The sequence below is a fragment of the Heloderma suspectum genome, chromosome 10 (genome assembly GCF_057233095.1).
Source record: "Heloderma suspectum isolate Gila_16-S chromosome 10, 16-S_ref, whole genome shotgun sequence".
Taxonomy (NCBI): Eukaryota; Metazoa; Chordata; class Lepidosauria; order Squamata; family Helodermatidae; genus Heloderma; species Heloderma suspectum.
The window spans coordinates 43,312,146-43,335,052 of NC_139467.1; the positions used below are offsets into that span (position 1 = coordinate 43,312,146).

The 22,907-nt window shown below is 47.7% G+C and overlaps 1 protein-coding gene across 3 annotated transcripts; it reads right to left on the reverse strand.

The window, feature by feature from the left end:
• Positions 1-525: 525 nt before the first annotated feature.
• On the reverse strand, positions 526-18,147 carry TXLNA (taxilin alpha). 3 transcript variants are annotated; one of them, XM_084816081.1, is made up of 11 exons: positions 17,977-18,147; positions 15,944-16,200; positions 15,312-15,629; positions 14,161-14,252; positions 10,524-10,694; positions 9,061-9,255; positions 7,449-7,568; positions 6,237-6,311; positions 3,623-3,715; positions 2,746-2,841; positions 526-1,657 (listed from the first exon to the last, which is right to left on the reverse strand). In XM_084816081.1, exons 2-11 carry the CDS (start codon positions 16,164-16,166, stop codon positions 1,316-1,318), a joined length of 1,725 nt encoding a protein of 574 aa, XP_084672207.1. In that variant the 5' UTR covers positions 16,167-16,200; positions 17,977-18,147; the 3' UTR covers positions 526-1,315. The 3 variants fall into 3 exon arrangements, with proteins under 3 accessions (XP_084672207.1, XP_084672208.1, XP_084672209.1); XM_084816082.1 differs by lacking the exon at positions 17,977-18,147 and adding an exon at positions 17,509-17,661; XM_084816083.1 differs by lacking the exon at positions 17,977-18,147 and adding an exon at positions 16,792-16,978.
• Positions 18,148-22,907: the final 4,760 nt, after the last annotated feature.

The window sequence follows — 22,907 nt, forward strand, 5'->3', positions numbered from 1 at the left end:
GCCCCATAGAGAAGTGAAGTTTTAAAAGCAAAGAGGCAGCTACTAAAACACAAGGAAGTTTGCAATTGGTTTTAAAATCAGGAAGCAGCACAAATTAAAATCATGAACATAAGTTAGTCCCCAGACAGAGAACAGCCCAAACTAACAAAAGCATTATTGAAGACTAAATAGGACACCTCCTTGTCACTGCCACAGGGCTCTGTAGAGCAGATGGCCTACCAAAAGTACGTATTAAGATAATGCAATGGAACTCAGCCACTGCTGACAAGCTCCAGGCAGTAGCTGATCTGTGTCGAGTTTGGTTCTAGCTCCTGTGCTCGCTGCCCAAAATGGTCTGGAATGGCAGGTTAGGTTTTGTCTCCCTCAACCTCTAGGCCTGTGACTGACTTAGTACCAAGGTCTCACAGAGAGGAGTATAATACACTGGAGTATTCACACACACGCACACACCCCTCTGAGGACTCACCATGCGCAAACACTTACATGGATGCGCAACATGTGCAAAACACTTAAGGAAGTAAAAACTTTGGGTTAAATCTTTAATACATACACTTGTGTGTGTGTGTGCATATAAGCATAGAGGCAACTGTGAAGTCATAAGGCTATTGAGACATAGTTTCTGGAAGTAGCAAAGTCCTGGAGAGGACATCCCCTCTCCACAAACCATCAGGGCTTGCAGCCTCAGTCTTTTGTTCCCACGAAACAAAAACACATCCACTTTATTGTCCTCTTTCTGGAAAGAAAAAAAAAAATCTACATGCTAAAATAACCTAGGGCACAGCAAACTCTTGAGTCTCCTGTACTGGTTTTAAACCACTGGGTGCAGTTGTCCTAAAAAAAATTTAGGAACGAGAGAAGAAACAATTCCTCAAAGCCCCGCAGATGTCAACTTCTTGTTTAAATTTGCATTCATAGCATAGTGCCCACAATGCGCTGTAGCAGCCAGATGGACGCTACTAATGTGGAATGGAGGAGAGGGAGGGCTGGGGTGGCATGTTTTCCCCAGGCCCATCTTACAGAAAGTCTTTTGGTGAAACTGCCACACCCTTAGATGTTCACACAACACATGGAGAAGTGGATCGCTCTAGTTTATAGATATATCTATAAAAAGTGGATGTACAACATCATGTCATATAATATATAGAGATAAGATTTTTTTAAAAGCAAAAAAGGAGGAAAGAAAAAGCTTTCAGTATTGTCAAAAACTTTAACTGGAAAACCTTAAAGCCCAGGAGGACTGAGCCTGGGCCCAGAAAGGGGAATGGATCAGTCTCTGGAGAGGTCTGCTAGCCAGCCACCCTCCCTTCCTCCACCTTTACTCGGCCGAGTGAGCAGCTTCCTCAATCTCATTCTGGGGTGGCACTCCTATGCTCGGTTCCCCAAGCCTCTCAGCAGGTCTTGTGATGCAGACGGCCTGTGCCAGAGTAAGACAATCTCCCTCCATGGTGCCCTGTGGTGCTAGCTCATCCAAGCTACCTTGGGATGGGTCCTGTGGAGATTGCTGGGCATCCATGCCAGCAGCTGGAGGTGCAAGGGAGCACAGGTCTTGCACCTTTTTATTTAGGTCATTGCGCTCAGTCTGCAGGGCCCGGCAGAGCTTCTCAAGGCGTTGGATTTTCACCTGGAGCCCTTCTAGTTCTTTGTCCCGGAGGGTTTTCTGCAATGGAATAATGATAAAAATAATTTCAGGGCTAGCTTCTGCCTGCTTTCGACAGTAGATCAAGAAAAGTAAACCAAAAGGAAGTTACTTGAAGGAATTCAACAAGACATTCCTTAACGTAACGGAAACTGTTCATTTATTTGCAGGAAAATGACACGTTCATCATTGGCAATTAGCAGCTTAGAGGCCCCCAAACAAATTGACTATCAGCTATGCCCCTCCCCCATGTGATTGGCCTCCTCACAACAGCCTGGCCTAACATCCCTATGGGCCTGGGGAGAGAAACAGAAACTGCAGGGCTGTACATTGGCAGCAGGGTCTATTTTTCTCTACTCTCCCTGCCCCTATGTCTTTTAGCAGCCAGATTGGTCTGGAGCTTCTAGTCCCAGCCAGCTATGAAGAGCAAAAGTATTTCTGGGCTGTTTTCCCATCAACTGGCCAGTGACTAACTGTGAGGCAAGGACTGAGAGCTAGGCTGACAGCAACAACAAAAACCTAAAGCCTTCATGAAGGAATCCTAGTTTTGCAATGACAAGCAAAAACTAGGAAAGCCACACATTAGTAGAGTTTTATTCTGATAGTCAGGGTTTCGGATTTTGCTAAAATGCCAATGTTTGTCAAGGAATGGTATGGGGTGGGTGGGAAGAAGGGGAATAGTGCTTCTCAAGACTGAGAAAACCCTCACAATACAAAAACAAGAAAACAAGCAAAAAACAGCTCGAGTTGGAGACTTCAACAGAAGGTTGTTCAGCATTTCTAAGCTTTCCTTCAAAATCACAAATGTTCTGGATCAGGCAATATTTATTAGTGTCTGTTCTTCAAGATCTGAATTGGGGGGAAAAGGCAAATGCAAAAATAACAGAAATTACTAGTGCAATCTTCCACAGTGTCCTAGAAACTAGATTCTATTTAGAATACTGAGGCTTAGTTTCATTTAAGAAAAGAAAAAAGTTTCAACCCATCATTGGAAAACGTGTAGCGTTTGCACAAGACTCCGATGTGAAAGGGTGGAATTTCTGGCCCGTGTCTGGCTATGCACGCCTCCCTGATGGCCTTATTTCCCTAGAGAAGAGGGGGCCCGTTACCTCTTCTGCCATTTCCAAAAGGGCCTTGTTGCTGCTTTCCCAGCGGGACCTGTACATTGTAGTTTCTTTCTCCAGCTTCTTAATCTTCTTCGTCATCTATAGAATTGCAAACAGGAACGAGAAAAAAGTGTAAGCCAGCCATTTACTGAGGCACTTTTAAAGATGTGTGACCATGTGCTCCTTAGACTGAGCTAGTCAAGATCTGGTGGTGCAAGATATTTATTAAGACCAGGGCTGCACAATGTGATCACTCACAAAGACAAACACAGCTGAGTGGGATTAAGAAGTTTGTACTTGGAGTTGGTCCTGCGGCTTGTAGTGTCAAGTCATTTCTTCTGCCATGCTGGGGAATGTACATGCACTGGGGGAGAATACCTTTTTAAAAAATGGGGGTTTTGCTGGGGGTGGGGGGAAAATGCCTCTGCATAAAGAAAGTCTAACTTCAATCTGCAGCAACAACGGTTAAAAAAAGGAAAGAGTCATGTTGCAAAGTGGGCAGGGCCAGATGCAATTCTTACCAATTTGGTCATTTTCCCATCAAGCATACAAAACATGGCTCAATTCTATGCATGTCTACTGAGGAGTAAGCCCCAGTGTAACAGCTGCCATGGATGTAAAGCACAGCTCAATTCTATGTAGGGCACTTAAAGTTTAAATGCCTCTAAATACCCTCTTATACCAGCAGAAGGGGCTTGCGGGCTGGATGAGGAACTCCCAGGGGCTGCACCTGGCCCATAGGTCAGAGGTTCCCCATTCCTGATGGGAGAGATGGTTTCTTGAAGCTGCAGCACTAACAGACAGGAGTAAAAGCCTCCCACCCTCCAGCGTGTGAGCAGCAGTTCCTGCCCTGGCAGAAGGCTGTATTAGCACACCATACCTTCTCCATTTCTTGCTTGAAGGTGGTGAACACTTCGCTACTTTTGGAAAGTGTGTTCTGAAACTCTTCAAACTTCTCTGTATAAAGAGCTAGCTGAAAAAAAGGAGGAGAAAAGGGGGGAAACAGTGTTGACACGTTTCTTTAGCACATCACTGGTCAAGGTTGGGTGGAAGAAAGGGGAGGTTGTTTTTTCTTGCACTTCAGGCAACTTTTACTGAAAGCACTGTCACCTCTTACACTACCCCCACCACTCCTATGTGGGTCTGCCCTGTACCTGGCTACAAAATCAAACTAACCACCTGAAGCAACTAACAACTATTCACCCCAAATTAGATCTTCGTTTTTTAAAATATATTTTTTACTGATTTTCTTATACAATTGATACAGCACATATTATTTCATTACAAACATATAACCCAATAACAATAAACAATCACTTGGTAAACTGCACTCATATAATCGATACCATTTTACATTTAAGTAAGGGATTCAATGTTTGAACAAGAGTGAAATATCTTTTTGCCTTTATGTGTAAACTGTAATAAATTATGCTTTTCCATTAATCCCAAGACATCTTTCCAACATGACCCATGCGAGTATGGAGGTTCTATAATGACCTGGTTCGCACAACACGATAAAGCCATGGCAGGTTGTCAGCATGGGTTGCTTCAAGGTAGTTTGTTGTGACATCCAAACCCGAAGCGTTTTTTTAAATTGTGGGTTGTTTTTCACGAACAAGCCACCCTGAGAACCCATGGCTTGTTGTTGGGTTGTTCAGGGTGGCTTGGTGTGATGTCTGAACTTGGTAGGACGACATCATTGTGGGTTGTCAGGAACAGCTAGACAGCCACCCGGCAAGAGCAACAAAAACACCTGCTGCTCCCCAGGATCTCTAGTGCTGCTGCCATCCTCCCTCACCCCTTGTCAGTGCCCCCTGCCCTTAAAATTGAGAAGAAAGGACACCAAAGTTTCCTGAATGTATTTGCAACCTTTTTTCTGGTCTTGCACAAGTACACACATTTGAAAGTCCACTATGAAATTTGCATAACTTTCCCCTCCGTTTTACTGCTCTAGCTCTCACTGCTCTGCCTTGAAATCTGCATATATTTACCAATCCACCTAACATGTCTGTCCTGAAATTTGTGTATCTTTACTGATCCACCTCACTTCCTGCTCTGCTTTGAAATTTGCGCATGTTCCCTGCTCTGTAACCCATATGTATCTCTGACAGCTAGCAACAGAGCCCAGTGGAGGGAAGTAACAAGCATGGGGCAGGCAGGCGGGGGGGCGGGCAGGCGGGGGGGGGGAGAAGCAAAAGCAGCTGCAGGAGAAGTTGCTTTTGGGGTGGGTGTAATTACTTCCATACCAGAAGTAGCCTTTAAAAAAAAAAAAGGAAGGTGTTTGTTAGCAAGGCAAGCAGGAACTGGATGATGAAATTGACAGGGACATTGACAAGAAGGGGATATCAGTACTAGGCAACAGGCGGTCTTGTGCTCCTGCACAGTCAAGCAAGACCCAGAATAATTTTTTTGCCATCCTGCGTTCATAAGGACTCAGCAAATTCTACGCATTTGCTTGATCTGATTGGGGAGGGGGGGGTTCCTTCATGAGCCAGCAACCCCAGCAGACTAACTGCAGAACGGTTGCTGATGTCAAGAACAAGGAAACAAGGATTTCTGCTGCAAAGGCAGCTGGGACACAGGTTGGGAGCAGGTGGGAGGACTAAGGAGGAAGCAACCCATGGCAAGCCGCAGTGTGCCCTATCATCTGTAGGGAATAACATGGGTTACTGATCAAACAACCAACCCAAGGTAGCTTATCTTCAGGGTGGGCTTAGCGTGAAGTGAGAACTCCCCATTATCTTTAATATTTGCAAATGTATAAAAGCTTCCCAATTTTCATAAAAACTGTTTTTATATTTTCCACCTTTCTCATCTAACCTTGTATGTTAATTTCCCCATTAAAGCAATACACCAAAGTTTATTTTTCCATATTGAAAGTGAGCTTGTTATTTCTATTTTTCCAGGAGGATGCTACACTTAATGCTGCTACCCATATGAATGTCAAACACTCTTTATGCCTTAAATTTTTGTTTGCTCTATCAAATACAGATAATAAACCTAATGCTGAAGAGAATTTGATTTTCTGATTCATGATTTCTTCTGCCTCTTTAAATACTTTTTTTCAGAACTGATTGTGGGCCACGTACACCACATATGGAAGTACATACCAGCGTTTTCACGTCCCATCCGGCATTTTTGGGATATATATTTGTTGATGTAACTCATTCTCACCAGAGTGAGGTATCACCTGTGCATCAATTTTAATGAGTTTTCCTTAATCTTACTTGATATTGTTTGTAATCCGCCAGATAACATTAGTTATTGGGCAGACTTGAAATGTAAAAAAGAAATTGATTTGAAATGTGAGCTTGTCCATCACCCCAAACTAGGTTTGGAGAGGACAACTGTTCCCTTAAGCTACGCGCCTCTGTCAACTGATCCTGCTATCAGGCTGCAAAAAAGGCTTATCTCCTTTTCTAGGGAAGTGGATTTTATCTTTTTGGCTAGAAAAAATGAACCACAGCAGAGAAGAGCGCCGCATGCCACCACACCTGCTGCTTGAGATGTGCCTCCTGTTGCTTCATCAACTCACACATTCTCTGGGACTCCACAGCTTCTTTCAGCAGCTTTGCATGGGAAGGAACAGAGGGGAAGGAAAGAGAAATTAGCTGAACATACCCACAGGGGCTGGGAGGGGACAGAATAGTGCTGGGCAGAATGGAATCTTCCTCCAGCCCACAATATTCAGCAGATAATCAAAGAGCCAAGCAAAGCCTGATCCAACTTAGCTGCAGAAAATACCAACCGTTTCTAGAACAAGGGTGGGAAACATGTGGCCCTCCAGATGTCGGCGAACTCCAACTCCCATCAGCTCCAGCCAACATGGCCAATAGTCAGAGTTGTAGTCCAGCATAATCTGGAAAGCCACAGGTTCCTCACCCCTGCTTTAGAAGGGCCAGAAAGGCCTTCCTAGATTGGACTCAACTCTCCACCTATGAGAGGTGATATAGACAAGGCCAGATTATCACAAGGATAACAATCTCTACAACTGGCGGCCACATAATTGTTTATCATCACCATCACCATTTTTACAGACCCTGAGAGCTGCTGCAGACAATGGCTGTGGTTTGAGTTTAACGAACATGGATCCAACAACCACCTCGTCACCAAGAGTGAGTGTGGTGTAGGGGCTAGTGTTGCACAGGCACTGAGGAGACCCAGGTTTAAGTCCCCACTTTTGCCATGAAGTTCGGTACGTGACTTTGGGACAGTCACTGACTTGCAGCCTGACCTACATCAGAGGGTTGTTGTGAGGATAAAATGGAGAGGAGGAGGATCGTGTAAGTTGCCTTGGGCTCCCTGGAGAAGAGGCAGGACAGAAATGTAATAAATACATAAAATGGTGGCTCATGAACCTTTCCCACCTGGAAATGTGCCAGCTCTTCCCCCTCCTCCCCCCTAATGAGGCACAAAAGGAGACTGGTGGCAGGATGTGCCTGATCTCAGAAGCTAAGCAGGTTCAGCCCTGGTTAGCACTTCGATGGGATTCTGCCTGGGAATCAGGCTTCCTGCATCGAGAAGAGGGTTGGACTTAATGGTCTTGTAGGCCCCTTCCAACCCTATGATTCTACTGATTTCCAAATCCATACTGAAAAGTATCAGGTATCTTCAGAAAGTGAGCAATGATTCTGCAGATCTGCCACACCTGTGTCCTGCTCTTAGCTGAGGCAGCCAGACTTGGGCTCCCTGTAACCAAGACTCACAAAGTCCTTCTCTCGCTGGTGCCTCTCCTCAGCCTCCTTCAGCATCTCTTGGGCCTGCTGGAGTTTGGCATCCACCAGCTGCTGCTGCAAGTCCTTGTGTTTAAAGACCTTGTCGATGTGCTGTCAACAGAAACACACAAGCTGCCAGTCAACAGCAGCCATTGCTGGCTAAAGCTAAATTCTGAAGTTACAAGCACTACCCCAAACAGAGGTAGCAAGCTATTTTCACCAAGTGATGTTCCATAGGGAAGCACTGCTCATGGGAAGGTTGTCTCTGCCACACTAGAAAGAAACTGTGATCTTTTCCAGAATGGGAAAGTGTTAATAACTGGGAATGCATAAAGCAGTGTAATGCCAGCATGCAAACACAGACACACACAACACCGTTTCTTAGGACGCGAACAGGCTATTGCCTACTTTGGAGGAAACAGCAAGAGGGGAGGGCACTAATATGACAAAACAGGAGAGAAGATATTCTCAGATGTCTGGAAAAAAATTTTTATTATGGGCTCCAATGCGTTTTGGAAAGAAATTTCCTTCCCCGGGGGCTGTAACTGAAATATTGGCTACTCTGAACGTACAAAACTGTCTTATACCAAGTGAGACCACAGAGCTCAGCCCTGTCTCCTGTAGGGGTGGGGAGCCACTTTCAGCCCAAGGGCTAAATTTAATTTCGGACACGCTCTTGGGGGCCAACTTCCAGTGGTGGGAGGGCTGAAGGTAAAAGGGGTGGAGCCAAAACTACAAAAAACACCAGCACATTGCAGCTTAAAGCTCTTATTGCCCATCACTAAGCCTCGGGAGAGGCATTTTAATCTTTCAGAATGGGGAACAGAATGCTGAACTAGATGGGTCTTTAGTCTGATCCAGCACAGCTCTTACGTTCTGATGTGGGGCTGCCCTAGTGCCTGGTTCAGAAGCTGCAGCTACTGCAGAACACAGCAGCCAGGGTGCTCACCGGGACACCAAGCTATGCTCACACAACAGCTGTTAAAAGAACCGCACAGGCTGTCTATTAGCTACTGAGCCACATTCGAGGTCGCGGCATTGTCATACAAAGCCCTAAACGACTTGCGACCAGCGTATCTGGCAGACCGCCTTCCCTTATATGTACACCCAGCCGACCTTTAAGATCGTCAGAGGAGGCTTTGCTGGTTAGTTTGAAACTAACAGAATGTCACCAGGATGGCGGGCCTTCTCAGTGGCAGCGCCTGCCTTATGGAAAACCCGCCCCCGTGCAGTTCAGGAGGCAAAAAATGTTCACCCAGGCTTGCTGTGGCTTGTAATTAAATTAACCCAGCCACTCCATCTTACTGCTCCTTGTATTGCTCTTATTGTAACTGGAATTGTTTTTAAACTTGTATTTTAAATGTGTTTTTAATATATTTATATGTAAACTGTTTAGGGACTTTATTATATTAAGTATAGGAGTGTCACAAATAAAGAAATAAAAAGATACATATTTTCTCTTTCCACTGCAGTTCTATGGATCCGCTATGTAATCAAGGCCCTGGAGATTGGGGGAGGGGGCAGCTCCCCCACCCCACCCCCACAGACACCACATGCCAGTCCCCCTACACAAATGCTTTGCCACCCACGGTGGGAGACCCACCTCCTCCCGCAGCTCGTACTGCTCAATGAGCTTCTTCAGCCTCTCAGCCAGCTCCATATTCTCCTGGCGCAGCTTGGAGTTGCGCTCGTTGTGCTGCTCCATCTGCAGCTGGATGTCGTTAAGCGTCACCTGGAAGTGGGACGTCACCTCCTTCCGCTTCTCTTCTTCCTCACGGGCACGTTGGACACCCTCTTCCTAAGAGACGAGAGGAAGGGAGCCTAAAGATCGGGGGTGCGGCGGGGAGAACAGCTACTTCTGCAAGCAGAAACTCAACACAATTCAACCCCTGGCACCTCCAGTTACAAAGGTCTCAAGTCACATGGCAGAGAAAAGCCCTGCCTGAAGCCTTGAAAGATCCCTGCCAGTCAGAGCAGGCAGCACTTGGGCAGACAGAGCACTGGGCTGGCTCAATAGAGTATAGCAATGAGTTAAGAACATCAGACAACCAAGAGCCCACCTAGCCCAGCATTCTGTTCTCACAGTGGCCAACTGGGGGGAAACCCACAAGGAGGACAAGAGCGCAACAGCACCCTCCTGCTTGTGCTCCCCAGCAACCGGTGTACATAGGCTCACTGCCTCTGGTTCTGGAGGTAGCACACAGCCATCAGGACTAGTAGCCATGGATAGCCTCACCCTCCGTGAATTTGTCTAACCCCTGTTTAAAGCCATCCAAATGGGTGGCCATCACTACGTCTTGTGGTAGTGAATTCTATAGTTTAACTATGCCCCATGTGCTAAAACCATTACCTGCAGGAGAGGCCCTCTTGAGCGCACCATTGCCTGCCTGCCTGCAGAGGCCCATTTGTTGGGCACATGCAAAAGGGCTTTCTCCTGTTGCACTCCCAAACTGAGGAATGTGGCCCCCCAAGAACTATGACTGGTCCCTACTCTCCTGGGTTTTAGAAAGGGTGTGAAGACATATCTTTCTGATTTAGCCCTTTAAATTATGTAGTTGTTTTAATGTTTTACTGTTTTTAATGTTCTTGTTTTGAGTATTTACTGTTTAAATTGTTGTACACTACACTGATGGCTTTGTAGCAAATAATTTAGTATATAAATAAACACCACCTGCCCAAATTCCATTTAGATGCCATTATCTCCCTCATTCTACCTGTCCTGGTCTCCCCTTTCTGGGTTTGTTTCCAAAGTGACAGGCTGGGAGTCCCATCATGCTCTCTTAAGAGAAGTGGAGGGGGCTCTGCTTAATACCTTCAGTATGCCATGCCTGAGGCATTCCTGGCAGCTGCCCCATAATTGTTATGTAATTCTTGGAACGGAGGACTAAGCCAGCTGCACATGGGGCTTGGACCTCCCTTCTTCATGTCCCAAAGGGCCAGCAGCCATTCAAGGCTCTGACAAGCTGCTATAGGCCATTACAGTTTGAGCCCTCTGGGCTTTGACCAGGGGCAGGGAGAAGCAGGCAATGGCAATCGACGAGGTTGGCATAGGGGGGCCTCACTTGCCTTGAGGGTGCGGTTGTGCCTCTGGAGCTCCCGGCACAGGCTCTCCAGCTTGCTGCGAGCCAAGATGGCCTTGCTGTGCTCGCTCCGTAGGTGGTCCTTCTCCTGCACTAACTGGGTCTGCTTCTTCTGGAGGATTTTCATTTGCTTCTGAGAGTTTCTGTGCTCTTCCAGCTAGCAGGACAAAGAGAAGCAGAGCAGAACAGGTATGAGGCTGACTGGATCCCTGTAGCAGCAAAAGGAGCTGCGGGACCAAGGAGTTCCCAGGGACACTGGAGGAGGGAGAGAAGAAAGTTTGTATTGCAGCAGCATGGTGGGGAAGGACGCACTGTCGTACGCAGCCCTTCAGTGCAGGCATTGCAGTGCTCAGTTTGGCTAGGCTCAGGCCGAAGGACTCTGGACAGGTAGGTTCCCAAGCCACTAGGTTCCCAAGCCACAAGGGGCCTGGCCACCCACGTTCCAAGTAGCAGCCTTCTTCCCAAGTTGACATTCAAGTCCTCAAAAGGAACAGGGAGCTCTCCCATCTATTCCACCTCTGTTTATTTGTATTTACTTATTTCAATCAAGGATGGGAACCTCTGGCCCACAGGCCAAATTCAGCCCACTAGGCCAGCCCGGCTGGCTCGCAGAGCCTCCATCAATGCCCCTCCCCTTAGTCCCACTACCTCACAAGGGAGAGGAGGCAGGAGAGCCACTGAGTGGCAGGCAAAGGGGCTCAGCTGGCACGAGGAGCTGCTTCTCCAGGCGCTGCCTAAGTGCCTTTCTCCTGCCTCTCTCTGAATGGAGAAGGGAAAAATGCGAGGCGGGTGATGTCAGGGGGTGGGCAACGCATGCCCCTCCAGATGTTCTGGCCTACAATTTCCACCAGCCTTAATCAGCATAGCCAATGGTGAGGGATGATGGGAGTTGTAGGCCAAAACATCAGGAAGGGCACAAATTGCCCACCCGTGGGGCAAAGTTTAGGACTGAACCCCACCTGGCATCATCTGGCCTCCAGATTGGGACTAGCCGGCAATCCAGCTCCCAGGGCCAATCCAATTCCCCGCTTCAGACTTAAATAAATTCTGCCTGTGTATCAAAACCACATAAGGATAATAAGGGGCTAGTTTAATAGTGTCAGTAGAATCAAGTAGTAAATGTTTTCCTTGAAGGTTTCACTTCCAGGTTGCAGCAGTGGTATGTCTGACTCCTCCACACCGGGGGGGGGGGGGGGGAGGCAGAGGAAGGAAGGGGAGAAGAACATTAGAGGAAGCCTTTCCTGCACAGATAAGAGCAGGACTCACTGTGAGTCTTCCTCCTCTTTAGAGAAACAGAGGACAGCCTAGTGGGCATGACCTGCCCAACAGACTCTTACGGCAAGGCTGATGAAGCCAATCCCCTATTCCCTGTCTCCTTCGGTGAGGGAGGCCCCCCCTAAGTTCCAGCTGCAGCTGGAAGGACCTCCGAACAAGAACAACAAAATGACCCTCTACCAAAAGGGTTGCTGAAGCAAGCAGTACCCTAATAAAGAAGAATGAACTCCTAGTATTTCCAAGTAAAAATAAGCAGAACAACAACCTTGGAGCGTACGCACAAAGGAAGAGAAGGTGCCTCAGACTAGCCTGATCTTCTTCCCAGTGCCAGCTGAGTCTTCCTCTATGTGCCTCTCACTACCTCCGATGGGTACGGCAAGAGGCACACAAAGTGGGTGGCCACTTTGGACAGTGCTAGGAACAGCAGCTGCTCTTCCCAGTGTTAAGTAGCTTCGCGCAGCGCGCAGTGCCCCCATGGGACAGTACACACTGCCGAAGCCAGGGACCCGGCCAACGCCAGCACACAGGGTCACTTGGTCCTCGTAAGAGATGTAGGAGACCTGCTCTAAGAGACAAGGTCTCCACTCCAATATTCCCCGAGCCAAAGTTACTGCAAATGGGAACAGAATGCTGAAGCAGTAGAGGTTTCAGAGATGTTGTGTAGGTAGGTCCAAATAGAGTTTTCCTAAGCTCTGAGAGAACAGGGGGATCCTTAGATGCTGGGCAGAAGAACCTGCCTTCTGCTTCACAGTGTTCAGCTACAGTCCCTGTTCTAAACACACACCCACATGAAGGAAGAACAGAATCTGCTGGGTGGAATCCCTGAGGGCCAAAATTCCCTTACACCTACACCAGGGGCGTTTAATCTGCTTCAGCTTGAGTGCTGAATTCCATTTTGGAGAAGCTCAGAGGGGTGGGGGGATCCCAGTGGTGGGCAGCAATGCCAAAGGTAAGAGGGGCGGAGCCAAAATGCCAGCCTACTTGAGCTTAAACCTCTTCCTGCCAGGAATTCAGCCTCCGGAGAGGCATCTCAAGCTTTAAGAATGGGGAAAACAGCACAAAAGCTGGGAGGCCACCGAATGATTGGCGGTTGAGGGAAAGTAGTGGTTGTGGCAATCTGGAGGACCCTGGTGGGCCGGAAGGCCTTCCAAGTGTCCTTGTATATTCTGTTTCTAGAAGAGCTTCTAGTGGTCAATAGAGTGGCCACTCCGAAAGTACAAATAAAGGCCCATCTGTAGGTGGTTTGAAGTCCGCTTCCTACAGTTTAAAATTCCACTCTTGAATTGCTAAATTCAGTATTCACCAAGTCACATAAAAAGCAAAGGGAGTCATGTCTATTCTGTGAGTGTACACTCCTTTCAACTACTAGGTAAAACTACCGAATCTGGTTTCTATATACTTTTTTTGAACTAGTACACCACCTAAAATTAATCTCCAATTTTGCTAATATAAATACTGTCTACTTTCTCTCTACTTCTGTTTTCCATCCACGAATGAACCCATGTGTTTCATCCAAGGATGGAGACAGATTTAGGTAATAGCTGGATTTTTATGTTTTAGAAAACGTGGGGACCAACCATTTTATGTTTCTTTTCCCCTGGCACTGCCAGAATAATCTGAAACTTGCACAATACCTAATAGAGCCTAATCTCATTGTCTGCTACATCCTCCTACATTTCACTTTAAGACTGTGACAAAATGGAGAATCCATGGCTTGTTACTTCTGCCAGCTTTTCTCTTCCATATCCACCTTGCTTTGTTTAACATCCAACCTGATTAAGAGTTCTGGAGAACTTGTAAGCTTGCTCACTATTTAGTGACATTTTGGTTACCCTACTATAGATTTTGGAATAATTCATAGGGCTGGACAATGAAGTGGCCATGTGCAATCTGAGGACTGTGGCCTAGGATCCCTCATGCGATCAGAGGATTCTGGGAAGCTGGTCTTGATCATGCTGCATTTAGGCTAGCAAAACATCGTGGGCTAGCTCTGCATATTTCAACTGTGTGGATTGCAAGCCCTGAAAGAGAACTTTGGACACATGAAATAAAAACTTTCCAGATGTGTCCTGCCAAATTAGCTCCCAAAAGGGATATCAAGTTTTGCTGTTCAGGCTGGTAATTGGCAACTGGCATACTGGTTATGGCTCGTTTTACTTTTCTGGCTTTAAAACTGTTGTGACTTCCCCCCAGACCACACACCCAGAGATGCATGCACACTTCCCTTGGCCATCAGATTTTCCTGGTAGATGAGAATGGAACAAGCTCTCACTTCCAGGAGAAACCCTCCTCAGTGGCCTCCTGCATGGCCACCCCCCTCATTTCCTCTCGCCTTGCCAGGTACTGACCAGTTCAGCGTACTTCTTGCAGAGAGCTGCCAGCTTCTCTTCAGGTGTGCTGAGAGTATTGAGGGTCTGCATCAGCAATGTGATCTCCTTGCCTGGAATGCAAAGGACAAAGCAGGAGACTGAAAATGGAGGAATCTAGAAAACCTGTACACTGGGGGGGTGGGGGGTTTCAGCCTGAGAGCCACATTCCCTTTCAGGGAACCTTCCAGGGGCTGCATGCCAGAGGAGAGATTAAAGTGGGCCGGGCCATCCCACACACTTTTTCGTACACACTCCCCCTCTGTTTTCACATACACTACCCAACCACCCCGCTTGGCAATTAGGCTTCCAAAAAGCCTCCACTGACACCAGTGAATGCCTTTTAAAAGTCTAACTGTAGTTTAGGGGCAGAGGAGAGGCCACAGGCTGGATTGGGATGCCCCATGGGCAGCTCCAGCACAGATTGTTGAAATAATCTGCCCCCTGTTCCTTGTGAGGATGTTGATGGGTGACATTATTTTGCATGGCTGCTGGGGGACAATGGCCTTTTTGCACCCCACTTAGCCCTTCTCACTGCCTGCCTTCTGGGTCTTATACATCCCTATTCCTCTCCAACAGGAAGCACTTTCCAGGCAAGGAACAGTTTACATGATGCTTTTACAGGAAAAGGTCACCATTTTAGATGCACTGCAGAGCAGCAACAGAGACAAAGCAACAGGGAAAACACTGCTCATTTTCAATGGAAGATTTTCCTGCACTCCTACTTGCTTCACCACATCCCATCTTATAACGTGCTAAAGTGGACTGTCCAAAAGGCTCCACAAATATGGAGAAGGGTTAATTTCACACAGGATGTGGATTGACCTTGGAATTCAGATTATAAGGTTTCTTCACTTCCCTCAAGCACTCTACAAGCTGGGCTAAGGCAGGCCAGAAACTCTGTAACAAAAAGAAGCTGAGCCAATAGCAGCCAGAAAAAAACGCAATATGAAATTGTCACTGGGGGACTATTTGGCATCAGAACACACGAGGCAGAGAGATCAGAGACCCAGCAGGCCATTGTAATAGTGACCACTTGCCACTTAGTGAGAGTATTTAGGATTAGGCCATAAATGAACATAATTGAGAAATGAGGAAGGAGAGTGTAGGACTGTCCAGGGGGAACCTCCTACCAAGCCCTTTGGCCTTCTTTTTTTCCTGGGTTCGTTTCTGATCACGCTCGCCACCCTCATCACTGGCCCCCCTGGGGCCCTCTTTCTCTCCATTTATTTCAGGGCAACTCTGCTCCTGCTCGCCGTTCTTTGGGGACTCGCTCCGGCACTTCTCTGCTTCATCCAGCTCTACGGGCTCACTCTGCCCATTGTCATCTCCGGGGCTTTCCTGGTTAGTATCCATGCAGTATGTATTCAGAATGTCCTCCAGTTGTCTGCTCAGCTCTTCAGAGACATCACAGGTGACAGGCTGGGATACAGCCTCTTCAACCAGAAGTGCTGCAGAAGGCAGAAGCAGAATCATAAAGCAGTATTAAACATTAATATGGGAAAAGTCACGAGCCAGGGGAGAGCATCTGGAGTGCATGAGCATGTGTGCATTGGAGAAAAGGGGATCTTTTTTTTAAAAAAAAGCAACCAAAAACAAAGAGTCAGAAAAGAGTAGAATATGAAAATAGTCTCCATTTGTGCTAGGGTCCAAGCCAGGGGGTGGAAGTCTTCAGAAGCGACTCCTAGCCTATTACAAATGGCAAGGCATGAATGCAAATAAAATGAATGCACATCAAGGTGATAGAGCCCGTGATAACACATACCCTCTTCTTTCTTGCTCTGTTCCTTGCTCACTGGGGTCTCAACACTTCCATCAGCCAAAGGCTTCAAGGCGCGCATGTCGGGTTGGTGTGGACATTCACTGTTTCCTGTAGACACTACAGCAGCCTCAGCCAAGTCACCATCTTCCATCCCCAGGCAGCTGCTCATTTTGGAAGTGCTGGCAGGCAGGAGAGCACCTGTGCTTTCCCCATCTTGGTTCTTCATTGTACCTCACCTTCAAAGCCACTTTCAATCGTTTCTAGTAAAAGAAAAGCACGGGTCACTATTTTGCTTTAAGGAAGGAGGGTGATTGGCACTTGTAGTAGGAATCATTATTCACTGCCAAGCAAGGAAACAACACACTCAAGAGGGAGAAGGATAAAAGTTAGTGCAGCCATGGAAACCATCTATCATTACAGTTACGCTTGTGGCAAGTTTGTTTTCTCTCAGCGTAGCGGTAAATTTTGCTTTCACGGGTTTCAGAACATCCTTAGTTACCACGAGACAAGACACAGAGCCTAACCTCATTATAGCTGCACATGGGGACCCACCAATTCAGGGGTCATAGCTCATATAGGAATCTGCTGCATACCAAGTAGCCCAGTACTGCCAACACTGATTGGCAGTGGCTCTCCAGAGCTCCAGGCAGGATTCATTCCTAGCCCTACCTGCAGAAGCTGGGGACTGAACCTGGGACTTCTGCATGCAAAGCAGGCGCTCTGCCGCTGAGCTATGGCCCCTTCCTTCATCTCTTTTACCCTCCTCTTCCATGCCAGAAATATGGGTTGCATTCCCACACGTGCACCAAACACCACACCAATCCCAGCAGCCCCCGAGAATATTTCCTTACCTGTTTTTTTCCATGCCCCCAATTGCTCTCTCAAGACTTATTTGCTTCTGTTTGCCTACTCAGCCAAACCCCATTCCTGAGCAAAGGACGAGCAGGGCCATTCCACGAGCCCTACTGAAAGACCTCCCACATGAAGGTGCCTCCCTCCTTCAACTGTCACCACCAGCAGCTCTTCCAGCAGGCTGAGCTGAGGGAGATAGAAGTGGGGAAGGCACCTGAGGATGGGGAAGTGGAGCCATCTCAGCAGCCCTGCTGCAAGAATTAATTCTCCCCCCTTCCATCCCCATTCCCTTTCCCCTGTGTGTCGCCTCTTTTTAGATTTTAAGCCTGCGGGCTGGGGCTGCCTTGTCTAATTGACCGTACGTAAGCTGCTTCCGGAGACCTTTTGGCTGAGGAGCAACAACAAATACTTCAAATACATAATAATAAATGCCATCTCCTATCCTCTTAGCACATCAGCAACTCGCATGACACACCACACGGTCCAGCTCCTCCTGTGATTTGCCGCTCTGCCCATTTCTCACCCCCCCCCCTTTATACCACACTCACTACCTCAGTCCCCAGCCTCCCTCCTTGCTCGGCTTCCATTTCTTCGCCTCTTCGCCTCACCCACCAAGCCCCGCAAACACACCCCTACGGCGGCCTTCTGTTCTGCTCACGCTGCAGCTGAGCGGCTCACGCACGCACCCCTCACCCCCGATTTCTGCGCCTCCTCACCCCACTCAGCCTCGCGCCTCAATCGCACGGCGCCGATGTCATCCCTTGCGCGACAGGCCTGGAGGGGGCTGTTTTCGTCAGGCCACGCTGCTGTCGTTTCATTCACTGGCGCGCGTTTCGGCTGCCTCCGCAGCGGCTTGCCTCTTCCGCTCCGGCGCTGCCCGGGGAGCGCTGCGAACGGGCGGGGGCGGACAAGCCCTTCTAGAGCGAGCCCGCCTCAGGCTCCCCTCCCCGCGGTGCCGCCCCCCGCCTTTCCGCCCCCTCCGCCGCTCCCGCCCCATTTCTGCCCCTCCCCAGCCCTTCGCCCCGCTCCCCCCAGGCGGCTTTCTCCCCTCCCCCCCCCCCCGCCGAGCAGCCCACCGCCCTTCCTTCTGGCCACACAACGACGTCACTCGCGCACAGCTGACGTCACCCCAGCTGCTCTGACGTCAGGCCCAGGCGGAATGACGTGCCCGCCGCCCCACTCACCGGACCGCCGCCCCGGCGAGACGGCTCTTCCGTCCTTCCCCCGGCTCTGGCTCTCCTTCCCCCGCCGCGCAAGCCTTCCTCGGCAGCCGCCGAGCCCTCTTCCTTCCTTCCCCCGGCGGGTTTAGCGGCTCCAAAAAGCTCGGCGGCGTTGCGAGGAAGCGGCTCCGGCCCGAGTCTCGCGAGTGCGCACGCGCCGGCAACCGCCCCCAGCCAATCAGCGGAAGGGGCCGAGAAGGGCATGCTGGGAAACGTCGGAGGAAAAGGCGGCACGCGAGGCGGGAGTCTAGGTTATACTACATCTCCCGGCTTGCATCACTTCGAGGGAAGAAGAGTGGTGCACGACAGCAGCATGAAAACTACAACTCCCAGCATTCTCTTGCATACGATTTAAGGGGCTTCTTGCAGAACAGACGCTGGGCCGCGTCGCCCACCGTCCAGTAGGCAGCAAAGGGGCAGCGATCTTAACAATCTCTAGGCAGCACCGTCGAATAAAGGATATTTATAATAAACGTCTATATTGCCCTTTAAGGCTACAATCCTGTGCACGGTTACCTGGGAGTAAGTCTTATTCAACTCAGTGGGGCTTAACTCTGAGTAGACATGCATAGGATTGTACTGTAAGGAGGCAATCCTGTGCACGTTTAGACAGAAAAAAGTCCATGCTGGCTGGGGCATGCTGGAAGTTATAGGGCTTTTTTCTGTCTAAACATGCATAGGATTGCGTCCTAAGGCGCTTAAAGTGCTTCTGTGTTATTTGATTGTATTCCTTACATTGCAACAGCCCTGCAAAGTAGGCCAGTATTATAATCATCCCCAAATCACAGATGGGGGCTGAGGCTATAGAGTGACACAATTGGAAGGGATCTTCGGAGATCATCTAGTCCAACCCCCTGCTCAATGCAGGCTCTGCATTGCAGGGTGCAACTATACCATCCCTGGCAGGTGGTCATCCACCCCCTGCTTAAATACCGCCAGCAAAGGAGAGCCCACCACCAGATTACGTTAGGAAGTTTCTCCTCATGTTTAGCCAAAGTCTCACTAGGAATTTTCTCATGTTTGTTTGTTTGTTTGTTTGTTTATTTATTTATTTATTACATTTATATCCCGCCTTTTTTCCTCATTTAAGGAGCCCAAGGCGGCGTACATAACCCTCCTCCTCTCCATTTTGTCCTCACAACAACAACCCTGTAAGGTGGGTTGGGCTGAGAGTCTGTGACTGGCCCAGAGTCACCCAGTGAGCTTCTATGGCTGAGTGGGGACTAGAACCCGGATCTCCCGACTCCCAGTCCAACGCTGTAGCCACTACACCACACTGGCTCTCACACCACACTGTTTAGCCTGCAACTTCCAACTAGTGGTTATTGTTCTGTTCTCTGGAGCAGCAGAGAACAAATCTGCTCCATCTTCTGCATGACAGCCTTTAAAATATTTGAAGAGTGCTATCAGGTCTCCCCTCAATCTTCTCTTCTCCAGGCTAAATATACCCAGCTCTTTTAACTGGGTATATTTTAACTGGGTATATTTGGAAACCTCAAAGGACTTGGTTTCCAAACCCTTCACCATCCTGACTGATATGCTGGAGTGCATTTTGGGAAGAGCAATGTCTCTCTTACAATGGGGTGCCCAGAACTGGACACAGTACTCCAAATACTAATGTAAAATAGAGCAGAACTATTGCTTCCTGTGATCTGGACACTATGCTTCTGTTAATGTAGCCCAGGATTGTGTTAGCGTTTAGTTGCTGCATCGCATTGCTAATTCATATCCAGCTTGTGATCCAGTAAGACACTTAGGTCTTTTTCAGATGTACTGCTGCCAAGCCAGGTCTCCCCCATCCTGTACTTGTGTCCTTGATTTTTTGGACCTAAATTCAAGACTTTACATTTATCTCTATTGAATCTTATCTTGTTAGATTTGACCCAGTGTTCCAGCGTGTCTAGATCCTTTTGAATCTTGATCCTGTCTTCTATAGTGTTGGCTATCCCTCCTAGCTTAGTTTCATCTGATCAGATTTGATAAGCAACCCCTCTACAGCCTCATCCAAGTCATTTATAAAAAGGTTGGACAGCACAGGGTCTAAGACCCTGTGGAACTCCAGTTGAGAACTCCCTCCAGAAAGATGCTGAGCCATTACTTAGTACTCATTGAGAGTGATTCCTCAACCAGCTGTGGATCCACCTAATTGTAGTATTGTCCAACCCACATTTTACCATCTTGTCAACAAGGATATCATGGGAAACCTTGTCCAATGCTTTGCTGAAGTAAAGATATACTATGTCCACAGCATTCCTATAATCTACCAAACTAGTAACTCTATCAAAAAAGAAAATAGGGTTGGTCTGGCATGACTTATTCCTGGCAAACCTATTTGACTCCGAGAAATCAATGCTTTATGTTCTAGATGCTCACAGTTGTTATTCAGTCGTTCAGTCATGTCCGACTCTTCGTGACCCCATGGACCATAGCACGCCAGGCCTTCCTGTCCTCTGCTTTTTCCCGGAGTGTGCTCAAATTCATATTCATTGCATCCGTGATGCTATCTAGCCATCTCGTCCTCTGCCGTCCCCTTCTCCTTTTGCCTTCAATCTTTCCCAGCATCAGGGTCTTTTCCAGGGAGTTTTCTCTTCGCATTAGGTGGCCAATATATTTGAGCTTCAGCTTCAGTATCTGTCCTTCCAATGAGCAGTCAGGGTTAATTTCCTTTAGGATTGACTGATTTGACCTCCTTGCAGTCCAGGGGACTCGTAAGAGTCTTCTCCAGCACCACAGTTCGAAAGCATCAATTCTTCGGCGCTCAGCCTTCCTTATAGTCCAGCTCTCACAGCCATACATTACTAATGGGAAAACCATAGCTTTGATTATACGAATCTTTGTCAGCAAGGTGATGTCTCTGCTTCTTACTATGCTGTCTAGGTTTGCCATAGCTTTCCTCCCAAGGAGCAAGCGTCTTTTAATTTCATGGCTACAGTCACCGTCTGCAGTGATCTTGGAGCCCAAGAAAATAAAATCTGTCACTGCTTCCATTTCTTCCCCTTCTATATGCCAGGAAGTGATGGGGCCAGATGCCATGATCTTAGTTTTTTTAATGTTGCATTTCAAACCAGCTTTTGCACTCTCCACTTTCACCCTCAACAAGAGGCTCTTGAGATCCTCTTCGCTTTCTGCCATTAGGGTGGTATCGTCTGCGTATCTGAGGTTGTTCATAATTCTCCTGGCAATCTTAATTCCGACCTGTGATTCATCCAACCCGACGTTTCTCATGATGTACTCTGCATATAAATTATCATCTGTTTGAGAATTTTGCTTGGTATTGACATAAGGCTGACTGGTCTGTAGTTTCCTAGATCTACCTTCTTCCAGATGGGGATATTTGCCCCTCTCCAGTCTTCCGGCTCCTCACTTATTCTCCAGGAATTTCAAAGATTAGAGGCAGCAGCTCTGAAGCAACATCTACAAGCTCCTTCAGCACTGGGGATGTAATTCATCTGGCTTTTGAGACTTCACCTCATTTAGGGTGCAATCCCATGCACGTTTAGACAGAGAAAAGGCCTACAACTCCCAGCATGCCCCAGCCAGTGGACCTTCGCCTTCCTTTATCTTCTTCCTCCTAACATACCCAAATAAGCCCTTTTTGTTGTTTTGAGCATCCTTTGCTAGCCTCAGCTTATTCTGGACTGCCATTTTCCTCACAGCATCCAGAAGTTTGGGCAATTCTGTTGTACTGCCCTTTCCTTCCACCTCCTATGCACGATCCTTTTGAGTCTCAACTCATCAGAGATCTTCCTGTGCAGCCACACAGGCTTCTTTAAATGTTTCCTGTTTTTCCTTCTCATGGGAATAGTTTGTGATTGTGCCTTCAGTATTTCAGTTTTCAGGATCTCCCATCCTTCTTTTACCCTTCAAGATTTCTAGCCATGGGATCCCACCCAACTTTCCCTAAAGTCTAAGGCACACATCCGATTAAGCTTCCTTTTCACAAATTCCAAGATGAAACTTGAAACTGGCCATGCATAGTAAGGAGACCCTAGGGGTATGCAGCTTGGGGTTGTTTCTAAAATGCACGAATTCATTTTAATTAATTTAAATGTGTTCATGTGGTTGAAGCCTGCAGTACATCTTCAGCCATTGAGGGGTGGAGTTCCCTAACCAGCACAAAGCTTTTCAGTCCATACAGTTTGAAGCCAAGGGGAGATAGGGAGGCCTAAAGACAGAGCTATATGCCTGCCCTGTCCCCACTACACTGTGGGGCAGCCTCCCCCCGCCAGAATAGAGCAGACAGATCCTTAAGGGCTACAAGGGTGCACCTGGCAGGGCATGTGCCTAGGGGCACCATCGGGCACGACTTCACTTAGACGGGGCAGGCACAATTGTCCAGCTCTGACAGCTGCGCAAGTTTGCTTGCAGCCTTTGATGTATCAACATCAGGGATATGCTCATCTGTGCGTAGCCAGATTCATTCGCTAGTAAACAAACAATAACCACATTAATTGCACTACAGTGCTTTTAGATCTAGGATTTACTTAAATTTACTAATCTATTATGCCTGAAGGAATTTTTCTAGAATTCCATTGGAAATCCTTAGAACAAAAGATGGAAGAAGTCAAAGATGGTTCTATTATGAAAAATGTAAAATAGATGGTTAAGATCTAATCAAATGTAATACCCCTCATGAATGCTGGGGAGGCCAGGCACTGGGGCATATCAGTCACGGGGGGCAAAACGCACAGGTCATGCAGAATGCCCTATTTTTAACAACTTGCAAAACATTATTAACCAAGTTTTCTACCCCCCAAGGCAACATTTTGTCTCAGGAGTAAGGTATATCCTTTTTACTTCTGATTATGTTACCTGATTATGGCACCTCTCAGAAAGGATGCAAGGAATTTCATTAATAAGAATGAAGAGAGGGAATTCTCAGAAGCATAAGAATA

Excerpts from the sequence above, each read along its gene's own strand:
- TXLNA (XM_084816081.1), bottom strand. The coding sequence starts at position 16,166 with ATGAAGAACCAAGATGGGGAAAGCACAGGTGCTCTCCTGCCTGCCAGC. Across the intron at positions 9,256-10,523 it reads GGCACAACCGCACCCTCAAG|GAAGAGGGTGTCCAACGTGC; the intron begins GCAAGTGAGGCC and ends CTCGTCTCTTAG. Across the intron at positions 2,842-3,622 it reads TCAAGCAAGAAATGGAGAAG|ATGACGAAGAAGATTAAGAA; the intron begins GTATGGTGTGCT and ends GCAATTCTATAG.